Source organism: Rhipicephalus microplus, chromosome 8, assembly GCF_043290135.1.
Source record: "Rhipicephalus microplus isolate Deutch F79 chromosome 8, USDA_Rmic, whole genome shotgun sequence".
Taxonomy (NCBI): Eukaryota; Metazoa; Arthropoda; class Arachnida; order Ixodida; family Ixodidae; genus Rhipicephalus; species Rhipicephalus microplus.
The window spans coordinates 28,560,968-28,584,518 of record NC_134707.1 but is presented as its reverse complement, the minus strand read 5'-3'; the positions used below and the strand labels follow the sequence as shown (position 1 = coordinate 28,584,518).

General features: G+C 45.8%; 1 protein-coding gene across 4 annotated transcripts in view; it reads right to left on the bottom strand.

Annotated features, from left to right (window-relative positions):
* Positions 1-23,551, bottom strand: part of Nmdar1 (glutamate ionotropic receptor NMDA type subunit 1) — a 144,837-nt gene that overhangs the window by 34,119 nt on the left and 87,167 nt on the right. For all 4 annotated transcript variants that reach the window (XR_012885525.1, XM_037416492.2, XM_075871393.1 and 1 more), the window contains exons 2-6: positions 13,266-13,438; positions 6,401-6,647; positions 2,751-2,879; positions 1,722-1,898; positions 421-521 (exon numbers count right to left, since the gene is read on the bottom strand). Coding sequence is in view for 3 of the 4 variants with exons in the window: in XM_037416492.2 (XP_037272389.2) it covers positions 421-521; positions 1,722-1,898; positions 2,751-2,879; positions 6,401-6,647; positions 13,266-13,420 (809 nt within the window). In the remaining variant the exon portion in view is untranslated. The remainder of the gene's footprint in view (positions 1-420; positions 522-1,721; positions 1,899-2,750; positions 2,880-6,400; positions 6,648-13,265; positions 13,439-23,551) is intronic.

Here is a 23,551-nt window from a genome sequence, read left to right as displayed (position 1 = left end):
CAGTTATAGAGTGAGGATTAATTTGCAAATTAGAAAAAAAAACTAGAGATATCCAAATGAATAATGCCTTCAAAAACTTCAATTATGTCTTTCACTACCAATCGTTTCGTTTGTTTTTTCACCGAGTGCATTTTTAATAAAGTTTTCCAATAATTAATAAACAAATATTGCTGCTGGGTATTGTTCATTACCGATAATCATCTTTTGAAACCGGACAAACTAAATATTCCTGAAAGCCTCTGGCAAATTTGTTTTGCTTAGCCTTGAAAGCCAGCAGCTAAACCCCATTGAGCGGTGTAGCCTAGGTAATTAGTTTGATCGTCTCGGTCATGGGAAATTACCAATCCTCATTTTAGTTAGTGAATGTCTGAATAATGAATGGCTATTAAATATACTGAAGCCAGCTTATGGGAAACTCACGTTGCGTAGAGTACAAACACCCGGCAGTGAAGTTCCTTTGTTTCTTCCAGCTCTTGCGTTATGTCGGTAATGCCTGGTTCGTATTCGATGACTCGTTCGAGCTAAGACGAATAGAACGGGAAGGAAATGAAGTTATCACAAACAGCTGGCGTATCCATATGAATTCTATTGCCATACGGGAAAAGAGATGTCACTATGCTATCAGTCCATTTGATTGCTTCGAATATTCGTAACGAAGTCTGTACACCCTTACAAAGTACGACATTGCCAGGAATGGCTGCTTTTTCAAATAGCCTAAACTAGAATGAAGCAATTTGTAATTCAACCATGGAATACTTTAACGTGGAAAGGACTTCCGGGTGCAATCTTTAGCGCTAGTAAAAACACCCTATTAAAAAAAAAGGATAGATGCTTGCGAAAAGATGTTCACCGAGCGTGCTTGTTCGAATGTGCCGAAAAACAAATCTGAGCTGCATAGATCACAGGCTCTCTGGTGTTATTTATGGCCAGTTTTACTGGTGATCTAAAGTAAATGTAAAAGCGTATAGATCAACGAACAATGCTTTATTGAAGCCGCGGTAGTCTGGTGGCTAAGGTACCCGGCTGCTGACCAGCAGGTCGCGTGATCGAATCCCGACTGCGGCGACTGCGGTTTCGACGGAGGCGAAAATGCTGTAGGCCCGTGCGCTCAGATTTTGGTGCACGTTAAAGAAACCCAGATGGTCGAAATTTTCTGAGACCTCCACTACGGTGCCTCTGATAATCATTAGGAGGTTTTGTGACGTTAAATCCCACATATCAATCACTCAATGCTTTATCGAAGTTGTATAAACAGAAATAGCTAGAGCACCTCTGTTAGGCCGGCTGACGTTATAGGTGGATCTATCTTCTACAAAGAAGCCTTGTAATTTTGTTATCTTCACGTGAAGTTGCTATCAGAAGCTGTTATTAGCTGAAAAAGCAGATAACGTGTACTGACATTGGATTTACGGGCCTGACGTCAATTACCACGCCTCTTGACACTAACACTCCTAAGATGTCAATGTGCCCTTGACAAGGGTAGGCCCAGCATGTGAAACGTTGCTCATCGTGTCTGAATCCCCTTACTTCGGTTCCCCTTATCTTTGAGAAGCTGTTTAGTAGTGAGAGTTTCAACCTATTCATAATGAAATAATTGGATGCGCAAACTAACGGGACTCTTGTGTCCCGTTGGTTTGCGCATCCAATTATTTCATTATGAATTTGTACCAACTAGCCCGCCTGTCAACCCTTCTTCGTTTGAACCTACGCCGTGCGTATACCTTGATGCCCTGAGGCTCGGCTTTGTTTTGGAATCGTCCCAGCGTAGCACGGCCGTCGTTGTCCGAGCTGTGGATGAAGACCACGCAGCGGTACTTGAGGAACTGCAAGAGCTCTACCCATACGTCGGCCTGTTGAGAATACGGGGGCACCGTGCGAAGGAACGTCCTGTGCAGGTTCTGGAATCCAAAGGGAGGACGACGAAAAAGTAGAGTTGTGTGAATCTTGTGGAGACAGGCGAAGATTATTACAGGTGTACATATTGCGCACTCAAAGGTCGAAACTAGCTCTTGCGCTATCGACACCCACATATTGCCGTATTTCCTCCTCAAGTTTTGTTATCACCCCGTTCCGCTGTCAGTAGTTCCCAGTGCAAACAGCGCCTACCATATGCACGTTTGAGAAGCTTCGGGACCGCAGTAGATGATTTTGTTAAGATTACGTCCACTTCGGGAACATCACAGATTATTCTGGAACCTACGTGGCTGCTAGCGATAACGCTATAGAATATTCGATGGCAAGTGTATAATCCTACACGTTTCGCCGCTTGGCAGTCAATCGATGACCTACGCACCGCTCGCCGCTATCAGTGCAAGCAACCTGCTGTAATCTGAATCTGACTTTCCGTTTACCGGGCACAGGTTCACCCAAATAAACAGCTTTATCTGACCATCCAGCCTCCTGACTGCAGCCACGTTATGGCCCTGTGACAATATCATTGAGGTTTCGTATGACACTCAATACTGACATAACTTGTACATTTACAGGCGGAACTTGAATAGGAAGTGAAGTAGATTTGCGTGTATAGCCAGCAAGAAGAAACTAGTACATGACGTTTCTCACATCTCAATCGAGATGCGAGTGAAATAAGGTGTTTCAGTGTGGCGATCCTCTGAGAACTTCAAGAACAATAGGCAAGTGAATGAGGGTTCCATAGTCACTGTACACGATTGCTGCCTCATTTTACCCCAGTGTGACCACACTGACCATTTGCGAAAGGTCAGTGATGCGAAATTCACTCACTCACTCACTTTGTCGGAGAGGGAGCTGTGCCTGGAGCTGATGCCGATGACAGGTACGTTGTAGAAGCCGCACGTGTACGACACGGCGGCGGGAGACAGTTCGCCGGACACCGGGTGACTGATCACGACAGCAAATACCTGCGAATCAAATGGACGGCAAATAAGCGCCTAAAGCTCATTGGTGGAACTGCATCACTCTCAGTGGTCTCTCACGGAAGACTTGTATAAGTGAACTATGTTACACGTCAGCCTAGGGAATGTGTGCTTTGAGCTGCATTGAATAAAGTAATGTGTACACGAACTCGTTTCCCTTATTTGTTTCTTGTGTACCTATCGAAACCTTCGCCTTGATTTGAGGCTGACACGTACATCACTCTACAGTCACGGTCACTCCTCTTTATTGGCGTACGCAGCTAGAGACGTATTCACCATTGCAGAAATATGGGAATCGTCAAGATTGACCTTTAAAGAGTTCCATGTTATAGGAATATCCTGTCCCTAATGCGTTTTGCAACCACATAGTGCGTACTTTTTATTGTACGGTGCTTCTCGAGAAGTTTAAATTGTGGATTACAAAAATGTATTTTACGAAGATGAAAGTGGCTTTTGTTAGTGAAGCTTTCGAAAATGGCTGCATTCTATGTAAAGTGTATACCATGCTTCAAATCTGGAGTAACTATGTGCTCAAAATTATTTCAAACTTGCTATGCAATACTAATAACAATTAACTGTTTAACGTCCCAAAACCACGATATTATTATGAGAGACGCTGTAGGGCAGGGATCCGGAAATATCGATTACCTGGGGTTCTTTAACGTTTGCCTTAATCTAAGCACATGGGCTTCCAACCTTTTCGCCTTCATCGAAAATGCAGCCGCCCGGTTTCAAGGAAATGCTCGCAGTGTTTCGTATGTCGTTTGTATTGAGTGGCTGCTTTAAGCCATGTAGTCGTTATAATAATCACATGTTTTGACGGCCTATGGCACTGTACCTTTGTACCGTGCAACATTGTTGTCATATTACATTTCTTATTGTAATGTCTGCATACATCAAACGTGTGTTTTGAATCATTAATTTTATTTTCACTCCATTTCAAGCAGAGGAAGTTATTTTAGGGGCGAAGCTTCTTAAAGCGGCACTTGTTTGTCCCTCGTTGTAGTGCAAAACAAGTCTTACGTTTTGACCTGCAAGTTGGTGCCGGTGGGAGATTTCTCCTCTGCGTTGTGGAACAATAAAAAATTCACAGCGTGCGCGTTAACTAAAAGCCAAATTTTCCTGTCTCTCATTACCCATTAGCAGCCATTGTCATGTACATTGAGAACTATCTGACAAGAAAGGATTGCTACGTTATACTCGCTGGGCGTAACCTTCTCGGTTTTAGAAATGTTTAGCGAGCGTTGGGCCGCAGTGCCACGAATACAGTGAACTAGTATATACCATGAACTCGAGGTGGTTAAAAGTGGGAAGTAGACACGAAGCACAAGCCGTAAGAAAGTGTGCGTGTGCCACTTCTCATTTAGTCCTTGGAATGTCCGCTGGATGGCGGTGCTTCGATATGCGGAATATATGATGAATAGATGCGAGATGGTGGTATTTGAAGTGTTGGCTTGATGGACGAACGGACACACAGACAGATGCATAGACGGACACATGGATGGCTGCACGGACAGATGGACGCATGAGCGGACGCAGGGGCAAACGCATGGACGAACGCAAAGAAGGACGCACGGATGGAGATGCGGACGCACGAACAGACGCACGCACGGACGGTCACACAGACGGACGCATGTACGGACGGAAAACAAGAACGAATGGACGGACGGATGCTTCGCCCCACTCTCCATCATTCACCCCGTGGATATGCTGCCATTTTCATTTACTGTTCTTCCAAGCAGACACGTGGTTGTGTGGTAGAACATTTGCTTGCCACGTGATCGACATTGGTTCGGTCCTCAATGAGAGCTGAAATTTTCATTTTTTTAAATTTTATTTGGATCTTTCTTAATTTTTCGGTCAGGGAGAAGACGGTGGTTTTTCTTTCTCAGCCAGAGACGTCAACGCCGGCACCGACGCCAGCACCAGAATTCCTGCGAAACGAGCTCTTACACGCCACTGCGTTAAAAAGGCGAAACACTTAGTGCGGGACAGACACATACAGTGCAGACTATCTTTGAATGTTCCATCTTTTTGCGCTAGTAAATATGTGTTTAACGCGAACCAACTCTCTCAAGCCACCGTTTTAACTACGACAGTTCCTGAGAGGCGTGGAACTTGTTACTGTTGAGACGGGGGCATAGCTAAAAACATCTTGTTGTAAAGAAAATACAGACAAAGCAGGCTAGGTGACTTCTTAATCGCCCTCTTTCTTAGGGGAATCTCACTAGGGTCCTCATTAGCAGCATAAACCTAGAATGGGGGTGGAGCTTTGATTTAAGGCTAGTGTTGGAGAACGAATGCATAGATATTAAACCTGGCTTGACCGTGCTCTTTATGCGAGATAAAAGCCAATCGTAAAAAAAGCCGTCCTGCGCTACACATCAAGCACATCTTCAAAAGCAAGCTTCGACATATAATGAGACATCCTCTTGAAGACCTGTGATATCTGTCTAACTTAGCAGTTGGTCTGAGCAGCAGCGGCATAGTTCGGTTATTTTTCGTAAGAAGCTTTCACTGTTTTTTTTTTTCATATAAAAACGGCACATCGCACGTGAATGAACAGAAGAATTGAGAAGCATTTGGTCTCTGGAAAATCGGGGTCTAGTGAAGCTTTATGTCTGCATGCCTGGCATACTTTCTATCTATCTATCTATCTATCTATCTATCTATCTATCTATCTATCTATCTATCTATCTATCTATCTATCTATCTATCTATCTATCTATCTATCTATCTATCTATCTATCTATCTATCTATCTATCTATCTATCTATCTATCTATCTATCTATCTATCTATCTATCTATCTATCTATCTATCTATCTATCTGTCTGTCTGTCTGTCTGTCTGTCTGTCTGTCTGTCTGTCTGTCTGTCTGTCTGTCTGTCTGTCTGTCTGTCTGTCTGTCTGTCTATCTATCTATCTATCTATCTATCTATCTATCTATCTATCTATCTATCTATCTATCTATCTATCTATCTATCTATCTATCTATCTATCTATCTATCTATCTATCTATCTATCTATCTATCTATCTATCTATCTATCTATCTATCTATCTATCTATCTATCTATCTATCTATCTATCTATCTATCTATCTATCTATCTATCTATCAACTGCTTCGTTCTTCCATGCCGGAAATCAAGCCTTCATCGCCATGCTCAGCAGCACACGCTTCAGTTGGTACAGGCAACAGCGACGGTTATGCAGTCATATCTATGCAATAATGAAACTCGCCAACATGGCATGGCTCGTCACTTCGATAAAAGATTCAATTGCCATATCAGGGACCTCTGATTGCTGATAAGCTCATGGTCTAGAAAAAAATATGCTTATTTGTAAACGATGTCAATACGCATGCGACCAGCGCACCTTCGAGGCCGCATGTCTTTGCGACTGCAGCTACCATTTCTTTTTTTTTTTTTGCGTACTCACGCAGAAATTCGTGAGTCATAAAGGTGTACCGCTGAAAAGCTTTGGTATGGAGCTTGAGGATACGTACCTGTGAGGAGATGAGGTTTTCGCAGACGCTCTGTGCTATGCGTATGGGATTTGAGTTCATGTGGACCGTCTGTGCGTAGAGGGTGATGCCGTGCTCGGAGACGGCATCCTCTATGGCTTGCGCGAAGTAGCTGGTGCTATCTGGAGGGTTCACCACGGCACCGATGTGGAAGATGGGCTGCGCCTGCTGCCGCCGCCGGAAGAGGGCGCTCACGGACGGCGGAGACACTCCTGCCGCCGCGATAGAGCTGCGCGGACAAAGGAATACGTTAGTCTTAACGTGATCCTTCTTCCGGCGAGCAACCTTGTGGGTAAAGATTCCAACGTGTATCGCACACGACAGAGGAAGTTGCTGTTAGGCTAAATATGAGGCGATTATTCGCAGGAAACCTAAAGCTCATGCGGAAATCAGTTTACTTTGAGTAAAAGCCCGTGTATACGTTCCAGAACACATTAACTTGGAAAGTGGGCGGACAAACTACTAACATCTACTCATGTCGAAAAGTCGGCTCTGGCACATCTCTTGTACTACTACGCTGCTGATTCAAACTCTCATCGTCACGTGACCCAGACGTGTGTCGTTTTACGAAAGTGAAATTGATACGGGACGCCCGTGCCTATTCGCCTCTCCTAATAACAAAATCGTAGTGCACAGTGTTATTTGAAAATTGTTGTAAAGATGTAGTGGTGCCGCTCAGTCCTAGTGCATATTGGTACTAGATATTGGTACACAACAATGGTGCTGCTCAATGGTACTGCTAAATAGTGATCTATAATGGTGCTGCTGAGTGGAAGTGCACAATGGTGCTACTCAATGACAGTTCACTTTGATACTGCAAAATGGTTGTGCACATTGATAATGCAGAACGGTGGTACACAATAGTGCTGCTCAATGTTAGTGCACATTGGTAATGCACCATGGTGATGCACAGCAGTTCTTCTCCATCGCAGTGCACATTGGTACTGCAAAATGGTGGTTCCCGATGCTGCTGATCAATTGTAGTGCGCATTGCTACTACACAATGGTTGCACACAATGCTGCTGCTGAATGGTAGTGCACATTGGTAGTGCAAAATAGTTGTGTGCTACCGCACAATAGTGGTGCACATTGGTACTGCAAAATGGTTGTGTAGATTTGTACTGCACAATTGCGCGGCTTAATGGTAGTTCATTGGTACTGCAAAGTGGTTGCCCACAATGGGGCTGCTAAATGGTAGTTACTGCACAATAGGGGTAAACAATGTTTCTTTTTAATATTGGAAGTTTCTCATAGCTTTATATTTGTAATCGCAGTGGAATAGAGTTTAAGTGCTTGTGCGGCACTTTGCTGTCGTCTAACTTTTCATTTATTACTTGATGCTACTACCAAACTATGCGATGTCACGATTACACAGCGACCTATAAATAGTGCGTAATAAGCACGTTGTTTTCCATTCGTTCTTACGGCTCAAATACTATGGTGCCACATTCGTGCATGTGTGTCTGTTTTAATAACGACGATGTTTAAGTACGGCGTGAGGTGTAATCCATAGACTGGAAGATTTTCGGCGAGCGATTACGTCACTTCCAGAACGCATGCGCATCTGGTGTGACGTCACGTGCAGCCAACGAACACGCACGCCCTTTCTGAGTCCCTTTCTACATCATCGTTGTCTTCATCGTCTGCTTTGCTTCCAAAATACGGTCGCCGATTTCTTCTGCGCGGGGTGCAATAACTCTGATAAGTGAGACAGCGAGCGCAGAAATAGGGAGAGAGAGAAAGTAAAAAAAAATCAAGCAACGTAAAAAGGAAAAATTTACTCGCGAGGCGAGATTTAGACACGCGTATACCCGTGGTCTGAAGGCAAGCGTCTAAACCACTTGGTTATCAAGGCACGCTAGCAGAGTATAGTATAGCCTTTTGGAGTATAGCACAGTACGAGCGTGTGTAAGGAAAATGAGGGTGAGGAGGACATATGTGAAGAGAAGGAGGAGGGGAAAAGAATGAGAAATAGCCAACTGTAGTTTTGAAAATGAAAGAAAGAAATAGGGAGAAAGGAAATTAAGGTGTTAAGGAAAACTAGTCTGGTTGGGAATTCTCATGGCCAAAGGTAAAAGGAATACGTCCGCTAAATACGACAAGAAGTTTAAAACGACAGACGTATTCCTTTTACCCTTGTTTAGCGAATTGGGTGAGCAGAAGACGGAGAGAGAAATGAGCAGAGGAAGAGAGAGAATCAAATAAGGAGAGCGAAACAAAATAGAGAGCGATAGAAAGAGGTAGAAAACAAAGTAAGCGATAAATACGGAGAGTGAGAAAAAGGGGAAGAAAAAACAGACAAAAAGTAAAAGACATACGCAGCGAACAGAAATTAGAGAGCAAGAGGAAGTGAAGGAAGAAAGGAAGAGAAAGTTTCCTACACTTGCAAAGACGGTAACAGCTTCAACTACCTAGGTCGCAGCAGCTTCGCTGTTTCCCTAGTATTGCATCTCCCGCGAAAGCTATCCTAACTTTCTTTTTTCCCTATTTGCAGTCTACACTGGCACTCCTAATAGGGGTGGTGGCAAAATGATGAGATCACCAAACGTGCTCTTCCTGAAGCGCCGAGGCTTGGGTATCTGGCCTTCCACTGACACAGGCGCACAAGTTAACGACGAGAAACTGCCGCTTCTCCTTGCTATGCGCGTGGTGACGGCGTCTTCATGAGATCTATGTTACTACGCGTTACCTCACAGTGGTGCCCCCGCAGAGGGTATACGATAAAGTATAGCATTGCTTTCCACAACTGCTGGCTATTCTGGATGTTCCCAATATGCGTTCAAACCTCGTCGCTTTCCTAATACCGTTGCTACGTTGGGTCGCTGGTGTGAGTTTCCAACGACACAAAGGTTTGCCGACTTAGGTTGAAGGAGTTTGGAGCCACACACTCCGTACGGTGGCTCAGTGTAGAATGTCGTCCGCGAAGGTATTGCTTGGGCCTCTATTAATTGAGATTGACCATCAATGGCGAGTTCTCGTGGGTGGAAGCGCTGCCGCTATTGTACAGACGCCTGCTAGTTACTCCGAGCTGACTGCCGGACATAACAAACGTGTGTTGAACTGAGTAGGCTTTCTTGAAATATAAACAGCGTGGATAGGTGAAAACATCATCGGGAGTACGAACAGCACCACCATTCCTGCGGCAAAGCCGCAAGCAGCATGACAGATTTAGTGTTTGCACTGGCTTTCCTTCCAAAGACGTGCATTTTTCAAAAAAAAAAAAAGAAAGCTTTGTGCAAAATATAAACACGTGAGTGCAGTTGCGATGTTAAAAAAGAAAAAAACTGCTGCTGTTCCCGTTTTTTTTTTCAAAAGTCACAAGAAATGGCCTTTTATATCACCTGAGAGATTTTTATTTTCTTTATTTATAAAATTCCCTGTAGCGCCTCGAGGGCATTATTTCAGGGGGGTAACACGATTAATCACGTAAAAGCACATATGTTTACACAAAGACAAAGATAAAAGAATGAGCTAATAACAAAGCGGTGTATGCAACAAAGAGGCGACATACGGAAAATTTGCATGTAAAAACATCTGGAACTGTGAAAGTGTTTTACAATTTGCTATACCTTTAGGAAGTCGGGCGTCACGTTCTTCATTTCATAATGTTTAACAGGATCTGGCGATTCTTTCGAAAAATTTCTCTCGATGCCGGAAAATGACTCTGAGGTTCAATTTGGTCCCAATAACCGTAACACATTTGAAAAAGCACACTCAAGGTGCAATGCAATGTATGTACAAGTGAAAAAATAACAAGCGGATGATGCGCGGATTATTAATTCGCGAAAAATGTCTCAGCACTAATACTCCTTTAGGTTCGCCACGCTCGCTGTAAAATAACGAGTCTGTCTCCTTAGCTAACGAACATGTTTGTGTCGGTTGGTTAGGGAGGTGCGATCTCCGCCCAATTTTTCAATTTCGCTTGCGTATATGTAGGCCTACACATTCCCAAGAAAACACACCCAGGAACACGGATAAAGCATGGTCAGACAGCCTTTTCCCTCTCCCCGAAAAACTTTCCGGCTGCGCCCCTGGTCTGGCCCGTACGTTAACTCAACCGCACCTGTCCCATCAACCATGCATGTTTTTCGCTATAGTGACGACCGAGGGCACGGGATATTACATTCTCAGAATGGCTCAGTTCCCGCCTTTTTCCCTAAAAAGCTGACGTCAGAAGCATGTCGTTGCTTCATTTTTCTTTTGCGTCATTACCGCAGCTTGTTACCTTTCGGTCCTAAACAACAGCCCCGCCGTGGTGGTCTAGTGGCTAAGGTACTCGGCTGCTGACCCGCAGGGCGCGGGTTCGAATCCCGGCTGCGGCGGCTGCATTTCCGATGGAGGCGAAAATGTTGTAGGCCCGTGTGCTCAGATTTGGGTGCACGTTAAAGAACCCCAGGTGGTCTAAATTTCCGGAGCCCTCCACTACGGCGTCTCTCATAATCATATAGTGGTTTTGGGACGTTAAACCCCACATATCAATCAATAAACCTAAACAACAGGAGAAGGGACGGTGACACTTGCCTACCTCCCGACAGGGAAGAATCTTGCGCACGCTTATGGACCATTCAGTATTCAGTGCCAGAACTTACCGCGTGAACACACTTGAATCTGCTGACCTTTTCAAGAATTGGGCACATCTGGACGTGCCGCCATTTCTCGGCTTCAGGAATGGCAGCCTGCCATTCGTACTGACGCAACGGGCGAACAATGAGAAATAGGTGAGAAAAATTGTATCTCTTGAAGAAAGTGATATATCGAAAACTATTCCGGGTTATACGTAGAAGAGACCCCCTAGTACACATTGGTGAAATCGCAGTATCGCCCTGCGAAGCGTGCGGCTTCTCAGGGCAGTTTAGCACCGTCTATGGAACGTTGTGGAAAGCCACGCCATTTCTAGTGCCGCCCTGATGTTGTCAGATTATTCAAGTAAGATTCTGTTGTGCAAAACCGGGCTTCATTTGTGATAGATAGCTTCTTTCGTCAGATATGATTCTATTTCGCCCATTTCCCATTCAGTTACGGCGTGGCCTCCGCAATCGGCTGCCGGCGGCAGCCGATCGCGGAGGCCACGGTTATGGCAAGCAACCGTTGCAGCTGACGAGAGATGGCGCTACGTGCACGTGTCTCGAAATCCTGGTCATGTGAGTCCCTATTCGCGAACGTGGCTGCTCAAGGGCCTGTTCACACTTGCGACCGTAGCACTGGTCACGCGACCACTTGCGACTGGCCACCAAGAAGCGACTCAAGGCTGCAGGTGTTTGTCCGTGAGTTTAACTTATACCCACCGCCACGCAGCATTGCCGTCTGCTGACACTGCTGTTGCTCCGCGCCCCGCCGCGGTGGTCTAGTGGCTAAGGTACTCGGCTGCTGACCCGCAGGGCGCAGGTTCGTATCCCGGCTGCGGCGGCTGCATTTCCGATGGAGGCGGAAATGTTGTAGGCCCGTGTGCTCAGATTTGGGTGCACGTTAAAGAACCCCAGGTGGTCTAAATTTCCGGAGCCCTCCACTACGGCGTCTCTCATAATCATATGGTGGTTTTGGGGCGTTAAACCCCACAAATCAATCAATCTGTTGCTCCGCAAAACAAGCCGAAACCGCGATCCTGCGCATCTGATTGATTGTAGCGAGTGCAGTCGCGGGAATGAGAATTGGAGCAGCGAGTGACGGAGCTGAAGTAGTCGCGTTGCCACCAAAGCGGCCATTCGCGACCAGTTGCTTGGAGATTAAAGGCCGAACCCCATAAACGCGAAAATACACGCGACAGCGACGAGCTATGCTATGAGCGACGAAACAGGGCGTTCGCGCGACGTGTGACGTAGTATTTTTCGCGCGATCGCTCGGTTCGCGCGCGATCGCTCGGTATCGCCCGGAAGTGCCGTGCTGAAAACTCCGGAACGGGATGTACATAACTGACGTACTGCCGGTTTTCTCCGCGTGCCGCGAAATCACCACCTCCTCTCCTGCTCCTTTCCGTCCTAGTCACGCGTGCACAGCGAAGAAATAACGTAATGTTTATGCACGTGCACATAGAAGAAAGTGCTGCAAGGCAATAATAAACACTTTTCGTTTCATTACACAAAAAAAGATTTTATTTTAGGGGCGAAGCTCCTTAGGGCGTGGGCTGTGCGTCCCCTGTAGCCTGTATGTAGCCACCTCTAGTTTAGTTCTTGCAGTGTTCACTAGATGGCGGTACCATCCCCTGTATGTAGCCACCTCTAGTTTAGTTCTTGCAGTGTTCACTAGATGGCGGTACCGTCTCCTGTATGTAGCCACCTCTCGTTTAGTTCTTGTAGTGTTTACTAGATGGTGGTACTTGTAGCTGATGATGAAAAGATGCAAGATGTTATAAACTAGATAGCGGTACTTGTAGTTGATGAAAGACGCGAGATCTTATAAATAGGAATGATGTCACATATGGCGCGTGTCATTGGTTGAAGGCAATCGTTCGATTTAGTGCGGCGACGTACGCTAGGGGGAGCGATGTAATAAAATCGAGTGGGCAAAATGTACAGAGGATTCATGGTTTACCAGGTTTACCTCCGGAGCTTCGCCCACTCATCATCATTCACTTCGTGGATATGGCGGAATTTTTTTTAAATTGCATACTGCTCACTACGTGGTTATCTTGGTACGAGTAGACGGCCTCATGCAGGCAATGGTGGAGTTCACTCGCCGAAGCCGTCGCGTGAATGGGGTTTGCCTGCGCTAGCGACTGTGCGCGCGAAGGAAATCTACGTCCCATCGCTCGTCGCTGTCGCGAGTATTTTCGCACTTATGGGGTTTGGCCTTAACTTGGTGGCGCGACCAGTTCTAGTCGCCGCTGTGAACGGCACTTGAAGGTTCGTACCTCTGTGTGGCGACAAGCGAGGCGAGGTGTAGGGTCAGCAGCAGTAGCAGCAACCACACGGGCAGGCAGCCCCGTTGTTTTGTCCCCCCGTTTCTGCCCCTTTGGCGGAGTGTCGAGGGGGCGCCGCAGGTCGAACGGCGCCCTCGGCCAGCCATCGGAAACCGCCGGCCACGCTGCGAATCAGAAATCCAGTGAATGGGTCAGTATCCGTGAAACTGAATGGAATTCCAACTAAAGTGACAGGAGTATTTTACTGACGTTCCCGGATATCTTCGCCATAGCTTATTGCCGGGCTTGCTACTCCAGGTCTGGGGGGATTTTTGTGACACACATACCATGACCACACATACACCTAAATAATACAGGCAGTCACAAAGATACATGTAATATACACAAACAGTAATTCATAATGTTTTGCTAAGGTGGCTAGTCCTGAGAAACACCGACAGTGTTCTGTATTTCTGCGTCGTTCTAGCGTTGCTTTGCCACGGGCCAAGAAAGTATACTGCTAGTTGCTAGCATACTGGTTATATTAATGACTACAGCGACAACACCAGAAATGCGTTGGTCCCAAGTTCGGCCCCTGGACCAGGACTACACAGCGCTTTCCTTTCTGAGAGATCAATGTGAATTTTCTCGTGACTTTAAGCTATAAACGGGTGGTAGTAATTATCCCATTCGCATTCCTCGCGCCATCTTGTGCGATGCCGCAGAACTCATTCGCAAGCTAGACCCATTGTGACTTTTCGAGCAGACAGTGCTATCCTCGTCTTTATGATCACTGCACGTCACACCACGCATATGCTTGACATCGTCATGTTGACGATTTCATAGACTTCTACATGTAGTCTTAGAATAAAGAAAGTGCCTTGAGGTTCAATATTTGTTACTGATATTTCTACGCACTCACACACATACATTACACCCAATTACATCACACTACACAGCACTACACACAACTTCAATTATGAGTGACGTGCAGTCATGAAATGCATAAAAGAACCAAGTGTCAAAATTTTGCTATTTGCTGCTTCTCCCCCTTCCATCACACACACACACACACACACACACACACACACACACACACACACACACACACACACACACACACACACACACACACACACACACACACACACACACACACACACACACACGCGCACACACACACACACGCACACACACACACACACGCGCACACACACACACACACACACACGCACACACACACACTTACACACACACACACACACACACACACAAACACACACACACACGCACACACACACATACATACATGCACGCACACACACACACACACACACGCACACACACACAAACACACACACACGCACACACACACACATACACTCACGCACACACACGCACGCACGCACACGCACACACACGCACGCACACACACACACACGCACGCACACACACACACGCACACACACACACTATAGACACCACATGAGACCGCACCACACATCACATTACTTTACATTGGCCACCATTCAAAACAAGTTCGACCAACATACGAGGACGACTTAAGTGAAGAATGCTCTCAAGGAGCAATTTATAACGACATGTGGAAAATAGCCGACTCAGAAATATATAAGCGCCGAGTGCCTGACAATGAAGACAGCAAAGGTTCTTTGAATCCCGCTAACACCCACCGGAGGGGACGGTGTGTCGAGCGTATATGGAAATCTAAGGAAGCGACGAAACAAAAACAGACGTTATAGGCGAACGCTTCAATCCTGGATCGCGCTGCCAAACAATACGGATCGGTTTGTTTGACCCGTCCCTGGACGGTTGGCACCTGAATGGAGCGGCGCATAGGAGCGCACGTTGGATAAGCAATATTCGCTGTCCGTGTACCGAAAAAAAAAAAACATTGCGACCCTACACCCACGAGAGTCAGCGAACGGTGTGCACACTAAAGAAACAAAAATAAGGAAGAACTAAATAAAGAAAGAAAGTAAGAAAGAAAGCAGGCGATCTTTTCATCGGAGTGCCATGCCGGATTGAGTTGTTGGGAGAACAAAAAAGCCGTTGGGTAAAAAAGGTCACGATAAAACAAAGCCTATGGAGGCAGCTCCACACGGTGTACAACAAGGAAACGTGAAGGAGACGAAAAGGGCCTAGCCCTCTGTTGTTTCTGTAATACGGTGCACCATCGAGAAAGAGACAAGGCTGGGTTCTCTTCAATGCAAGGAGACTACTGTAGCCGCAGGCTTGTCTTGTGTTTGGTGTATACGGTTCGTGATACGTGGCCAGCCGTGATTGTGTTAGATGAGAAGAACTGTGTACGCCAACGAGTTCGCCCACTTCTATAGCGAAGACTGACCTTAGATGCGAAGTGAGCTGCTTGACTATGAGCGTTGCTTCTTTTGCTATAGAAAAGTAGTGAAGTGTCGTTATTGGGAGATCGCATGAAGTCGAATGGGGTTTGGTATAGTCCTAAAGAATCAAGTCGCCTTGCGGAAACAGCAGCATTTACGAAATTCTTTTTGGTGTTCAGCCACTGCTCAATATTTACAAAAGAAATAGTAATGTGGTGTTGCATTGTACTGCGCTCGCACATCTCGTGTGCTAAGTTTGGACATAATTTGTGCCGTTTTTAGTTCAATACTGTTTATGTTCCTTAGTAGCGACAAGGAGTAGCCAGTGTCGCCATAAAGGCACCAACCCCTGCTATTAATCAACTTAGTAAAGAATGAGTTAGGTGGGCGTTCAAGTCAAGAAGGATATAAAGATAACACAGACTTGCGCGTGCTATCATCTGAATCGGTATGCTCAGGCAGAAATGAAAGTACACAAAACAACTTATCTGCGTATGCTCATACAGGATTTTGTGTATTTTCTTTCGTTCCGCAGTGTGCCTTTCCGGTCGACACTCAAAGTGACATGCTGCGTCGCACTGAACATAGGCAATAAGGAACACTGAATCAATTATTAACCAGTTGCCTGAAGAAGAGTGAGGAATATTCTTAGTTCATCAGTCACTCCTAGAACACAATTCGCATGCTCGTTGGCAGGCTCAAATAAAGATAAACTCAGCCCGTACAACAGGCGCTAAATGGTCTATGCCTAGTACTCGCAAGCCTTCAGTAGGCACAGTGACTCTTCAATCTATAGTGCAACCTGGTGTGCCCAAGACCCTGCGTTCAGTGCTATGGAAGCAGCAGTGCTTTTTGCATGCTCCAATTGCTTTAGTGGTGAAGCTTCTTAAACCGACACGACACCCGTTCGTCCCTCGTCGTAATACGTAACATGTCTTACGCTTTGACCTGTAAGGTGGTGCCGGTGGGAGATTTCTCCTGTGCGTTGTTGAACAATAAAGAATTCGCAGTGTGCGCGTTAACTAAAAGCCGGATTCTCCTGTCTCTCGTTCCCGATTAGCAGCCATTGGCATGTGCATTGCGACTATCTGACAAGGAAGGGTTGCTACGTTGTACTCGCTGGGCGTAACCTCCTTGGTTTTAGAAAGGTTTAGCGAGCATTGGGCCGCAGTGCCATGAATACAGTGAACTAGTATATACCATGAACTCGCAGTGGTTAAACGTGGGAAGTAAACCCGAAGCGCAAGCCGCAAGAAAGTGTCCATGTGCCACCTCCCGTTTAGTCCTTGAAATGTCCGCTGGATGGCGGTGCTTCTATATGGAGAATATATGATGAAAAGATGCGAGATGGTGGTACTTGGAGTGCTGAATAGATGGACGAACGGACACACAGACAGATGCATGGATGGACGCATGAACGGACGCAGGCGCGGATGCATGGACGAACGCAGGGACGGACGCACGAACAGACGCACGCACGGACGGGTGGATGGACGCATGGACGGTTACACAGACGGACGCACGGACGGACGGAAGCAAGAACGAATGGACGGACGGATGCTTCACCCCACTCTCCACCATTCACCCCGTGGATATGCTGCCATTTTTTTACTACCCATCTTTTCCTCCCTTAATTACCTTCCCCCAGAGTAGATTAGCAAACCGGACGCGCGTCTACTTGGCCTTCTTGCCTTACTTTCCTTTTAATCTACCTACTTTCCTTGCGTTTTGCTGTCTTGATATCCTGCCTTGTGTCCGTATTTGCATGCCTACTTTATTTTGTAATACACCCATCCACGTACAATACGTACTGCATGGCGCCAAATGCCCATCCTGGCTGCTTAGCCTTGAATCTTTAGTTACGTCCCTATGCCGGTGATACCCCTGGGCGCAGAGTATCCTGAAATACTTATTGGAGGAAACTCTGGTGCTTAGACCGTTCACCCCCCATGCGAAGGATACGCGGTACATGGATTTGCCTACTTTTCATGCTTCCGGCTTCGATCGCAGTTGTTGCTTTGTTTCCTGCTGTGTTTTTTTTATTTTATCGGATACAAAAATGGATCGTCGTGTACTTGCTGAACTGATTTGTATTGGCCAACCTAAAAAAAATATGTCATGGTATTAATGTACTACCACTGAAGTTTGATCAACTGTCTCTCACGAAAAAGGTGCTGCGAGCCACCTGGAGCGAGGTGGAGCCGAACGAATGAAGCTTAGATAAACCCACGTACTAACCATCGTTTACAGGCTGGCTGATGTACCATAAGTTGTAGCTTTAGTAGGCACTAGCGCCAGATTTCTCTCTAATGTATTATTAGGTAACTATAAGGTTCTCGGTTCTTAGCCTCATCAATGACGGCCACTGTAATTGCGAAGCTGCTCGATTAGTCTTTGCCCAAAAAATGTTGAGCCCAATAAATGTTGATTCATCATCGAATAGTCTATCGTGAACTCGCGATCTGGCATAATTAGAATGACGAGGCAATCATAAAAGTAATGGACACGTAAACCCTGTCTGTATACATGCACGCCTTATGGAATACCACAATGAAAGTGAAGAAGACATGAAACTCAATGTTATGTGAACTTCCCGTATTAAATTGTTTACAGCAATAATTTGCTTCGAGTATACGAAGTTGATGATAATCATAGCTGAAATGCGGGATCATTCACTAAAAGATGCATTATCTCCGCACAGTTCAAGAAGTGGCCAGCAGAACTTCGTGCAATTTATGCTCAGTAATTGACGCTGTTCTCACAAGCCGCAAAAACAGTAACGATGACCGTAACTAGGAAAAAACGCATTCTAAATACGACGTACTCTATAAACGATCATGAGCTTGGCAGAGTAGAACAACACAAATATTTGGGTTTATTAATAACTTCCGATCTACGATGGAATTTGCATGTAGACTCCGTTTGTGCTAAGGCTAACAAAGCATTGTGGAGACTTCGGCGAAATCTGCACCATGCTAGCCCGGAAATCAAATGCTTGGCTTACAAGGCTTTCGTACGGCCGATTATGGAGTACGCAAAGGTGGTATGGGATCCGTACACAACAAGTAATCGCACTAAGCTAGATAGAATACAAAGATTGGCGTCACGTTTCATATTTAACAAATACCAGCGCTACCACTCCCCAACTCAGCTTTGCAAGCTGGCCCACCTTGAACCACTAGAACAAAGGACAGAGTATGAAAGACTTAAATTACTCTTTTTAATCATTAAAGAGCAAGTAAAAATAGACAAATCGAAGTATATGTATATAAAAACTGGGCAAACGTCAAGGCACCGGCATAACATGTACATCCCCCCTCCCAGATCACATAACGATTGTTTTAAGTTCAGTTTCTTTCCGCGGGCGATCAGTGAGTGGAACAGGCTGCCGAATTCCACCGTCTTATCAGATTGTGTACCTTCTTTCTTGAAGGGCCTAAAGGATGTCGTGTATAAAGACGTATAGTTTATATTTTGCTTATTCTATGTCCTCAAGAGCAGAGTGCTTTGGCTATTTCTTGTCTTTCATTGTCATGTATAATAGAAGTTGTATAGGGAGTACCTATTTTTCTGTATGTATATTGGTTTTTTTTCCACCCCTGTTATAGCCCAAATAGGGCTGACAGTATAATAAAATGAAAAATGAAAAATGAAAAACCTACTGAAACACTAGGATACAATTTAGGCTCCTAAAAAACAGAGTACCGCAATAGACATATCGTTAAAGCATCGAAGCTATATCACGTATGCAGTGCCTCTTGGTTCTGACTCTAGCCCAGTGGACAGCTTTATGCTCTCCCATTGTATATTACCAAGCACGCAAAATTGTTGACCACGTTTTCTAAACATCCAGATCGTATACCCTTAACTATTTATTCGGTTGGAGGGACGACTTTCTGCTCTCTCGTATTAGAGTGCCAAGTATTAAAAACCATTAAACAATTCTGTAAACACACATGCTTCTAAAACACACCAACTAGAACCGTTCTCTTGATTTAGAAACGTTACCAGAGTTTGATGACGAAACTTTGGCAGTTAGTATCAGCTATAGCTTGGTCTGCCGCAGACATCTTTGCTTTACTGGTTCCAATATGAAACTGAAATCTCACATTGCAGCTACTCCTTTTCGTGATTTACGTCAAATATTCTGCCTTGTACCTTTCCTTGTTTTCTGAAAATTATGCCTCTATAAAGCGATATAACTTCGTTATCCTCCCTTTCATAACAATGTACAACGTAACCATGCGTTATTGCAGATTTACCTTTCTAAACCAGTGAATGTACCAGTTTGTATAAGCATCGTATGAGACTTTCTTTCTCACTCTCTCTTGTTGTTATTATTGCAATAGTAATTATACGGACAGTCTCGGCTGACTTTCGGTGTCACCGCCGCCACCGCTGTCATTCACGTTTATTATATATACGGGAAGGATGCGCTAGCCTTCTCTGTCTACAAAGCGAACATCGCCTTTCCGGCCGGGGTCGTCTGCGCGCGCGCTTTTCTAGTGAGTGAACAGGGGAGAGGGGGTGCTTATGTTGGCCGCACTATCGCGGCAACGATCTGGGTTCAGCTCTTGCCCCCTCCCACATCAGGCGGGAGCTTCTACAGGCTGCGCTATCAACACAAAAAACGGTGCCAAACGTGTACCTGGTGCGGCCGTTCACATATAGATGTGCTCTACACATAACTGCCACCAGCGGAGACACACGACGTTTTGCTCTTAGTACCAGCGCGCGCTGCCCACGGGAGGCGCTTCTCATGAACGCCTTCACAACGCACGAGCCTTGTTTTGTCCATCCACTGGGGGCCCCGCCGCAGAAACCTTGGTTACTGTCAGCAAGCGCATCTTTACTACAATTACTATTGCTCCTGAAAATTCTATCCTTGTTTCGTAAAAAATTCAAACACGTTGCCATTGATTTTACTGCGTCGCCCTTTTGGCGAAGCTGTGACTTTTTTGTGCTTGCGAAACCACAGTGTCGATATTTTGTAAACACCTGCGCGGAAACGCATTGCACGCCTTTTTTTCTTTGCTTCCCCTGGGTTTTTTAGCAGTGTAAAAAGACAACATTCCTTTTTTGAATGTAATAATAATAATAATAATAATAATAATAATAATAATAATAATAATAATAATAATAATAATAATAATAATAATAATAATAATAATAATTGTTAATATTATTATTACAATTTAAAGTTCGAAACGAGATGCCATAGCGGAGGACTCCGAAAATTTTGACCTGCTGGGGTTAGAACGTGAACCTAAATATAAGGTCACGGGCCTCAACCATTTAGGCCGCCATAGAGAACGTGGACAGGGTGGTGTAGTGGTGATAGTGCTCAACAGCCTTGATCCGCAGGTCACGGGATAGAATTCCGGTCACGGCCGGCGCATTTTCTATGGAGGATAAAATGACTAAAGCCCATGTGCTTAGATCGATATACAATATTTTGCTGCGACATTACTTAATGCCCAGCACAAGGCTCTTAAGGGATCATAAATGAGAATGATGACTGCAGAAAAACTCGCACGACGCTGCACCGAATTACAGAGTCAACAGAAGGTGAGAACAGGAACGATTGTGACGCGGGAAGAAACGGTGCTAGAGATTGTGTGAAAGGGAGGGGGTGGGGTGCGGAACCTCTGTAGACAAGGGACAACAAGGAATTGTGACCAGCAAACCGCGAGCCAAAAATCGCCATTGACGGAAAGCCTCAAACGTGTACACGGAATGGGACGTGACCCGGAGACAGCGACGATAGGAGCGCCATATGTCTGTGGCGGCGGTCGCAATAAGAGTCGTGCAGCCTACTGAGGCTTAGGCGAAGCGCTCTGTGTTCCCGTTTTCTATACCCTCCCGGAGAAACGGTCGGGAAACGCGAACGGCGAGCAGGGACCTCTGGCGGGACCCGTCGCTGGGGGTGAAGGGGAGGAGGGAGAGAGTGAAATCTGCGCGTGGATCAGATCCCCGAAACGCTGCTCCATCTCTTGGCGACTAGGGCGTGGTACGAGCCACCACTGATGCGTTTGTTTGCCGGGTAAAGAAATCAGCGCGCCTGTTCGCAAAACGCTGGCGTTGGCCGGCTTTTGACGTGCCAAGTAGTGTCTAAGAGTGCCACTTCCTTTTGGTTGCGAAGTTTCACGACCGGTCTCCTGGATCTGTCGTATTTACGCACGTAATGCGAGCACCCTTTATGTGTCTGCATACTACCGGAATTCGCTTGCGCAGGCTTATGTAGGCTGTGTGAAAACATGGCCGCAAAGGCGTATTTGCAGTCTTTAAAATACCAAGGCTTTTGTGTAGGTGACTGTTACTCGCGTTTCTCTGCTTCAGTCTCCTTTTAGTGCCCCGGGGCTGAAGATGGCAATTTTTTGAGCTATTCTTGCCAATTTCTGGGGCTGCTTTGTTTCCGTGAGCTAGAAACTCCTATATTTATTTATTTATTTACAGAATACTGTCAATTCCCCATGGGGATGATTACAGGGGTGAGCATCACCGTCACAACTTTCGACGTTTGAAACAAGAAAAAGCAGAATAATAAAGAACACATAATCACTGAACACAGCAGTACGGCATAGAACAATCATACATAGTTATTTGAACGATAACCAAGTACGAAGTACGCCAATGATACACCACCAACAAAAAAAACAGGAGTCGAGAAGAAACGAAGCACAGAAAGAAGAAAACTGTCACGGACAGCCATTTTTGGCGACACCGCGTCACGGCAATTAACGGGCGCCGTACTCCCCGACTGACCGTGAGAACGGCGGCGCATGAAAGGGAGCCGAGAAGTGCAGAATGGGGTGCTCTTCTTAGAACTTCGCCGCCGACAGTCGACCCTTTTGTAACTGCGGCGGCGTCTGCAAGGTCGTAGAAGGCCGCGGTATACCCCGAACAAGGATTAGACTACGAGACGCACCGGCTGAGAGCCAAACGTTTGACCGTTCCTACGGGGAAAAGCGTGGGAAACGCTCTGGTGGCCAAGCCGTATGACAACAACCCGACAGGTTGTCACTCTCGCTAGTTGAGGGTCCCCTCCCAATTAAAAAAGGGGTGGGGTCAAAATATTTTTGGGGCGGAGTTTCCATAAATTAAACGCACATGATTGGACCCATGTAGAGGTCTCTTGTCCCCAAGGAAGAGAGCGAGGAGACACGAGCTGGATTTAAGCGCAGGAGTTTGCCCTGCTAGGCAGACTAGTCGCTGACCAAGATGGTGTAGAAACAGATCAACAAGCATCTCTTCTAGAAGTTTTTAGTGTGGCTCTGTATCGGCTGGCCACCTAAACTTAGCCGTTCGTCTAGTTGTGACGCGATATTAACGTCTGCAACGTAGACATCGGGACTTCGCCTCGAGTTAGCTCAACCTGCTCGAAGTCACCTGCAAGCACTAGCCTCCCGGAGCCACCAGCGTTGCAACACCGCCGACATCGCAGTCGTGCCAGAACTCTCTTCGACTTCTCGCATCCGATCGTCGGGGACACAACGCTGCCGGTCATCACACGTATGCCTTCACCTGTTTATATCTTCGAACTTTCTACTCCGTCGTTCTATTCTTGTTAGTTTGTGTAGTTTGTAATAGTGCTCTCTCGTAAGCTGATTTATTGTTTCTGTTATATGTTTCTTTAGTTGTATCAAGTGTCGATGTATTTTGTTAGTTGTATTGAAGTGTTGTATTAGATCCCGTGTGCTGAAATATCACTAGAGTAAAGTTGTTTTGTTTTCTCACGTCTCTGATCTCTTCACTGTCTCTGCTTGCGTACGGAACGAACCGACCTGCTGTCATTCCCGTCGCCGACTTCGCGCTGGCGACGCTAGAGTGGCAGCTTGTAACAAAAACACAGATCGAATATTGTTATCAAGGAACCGTATTAAACAATAAATATATGCAGACAAGTGTTTTAGTATGACAATTGGAAACAGGAAGGAC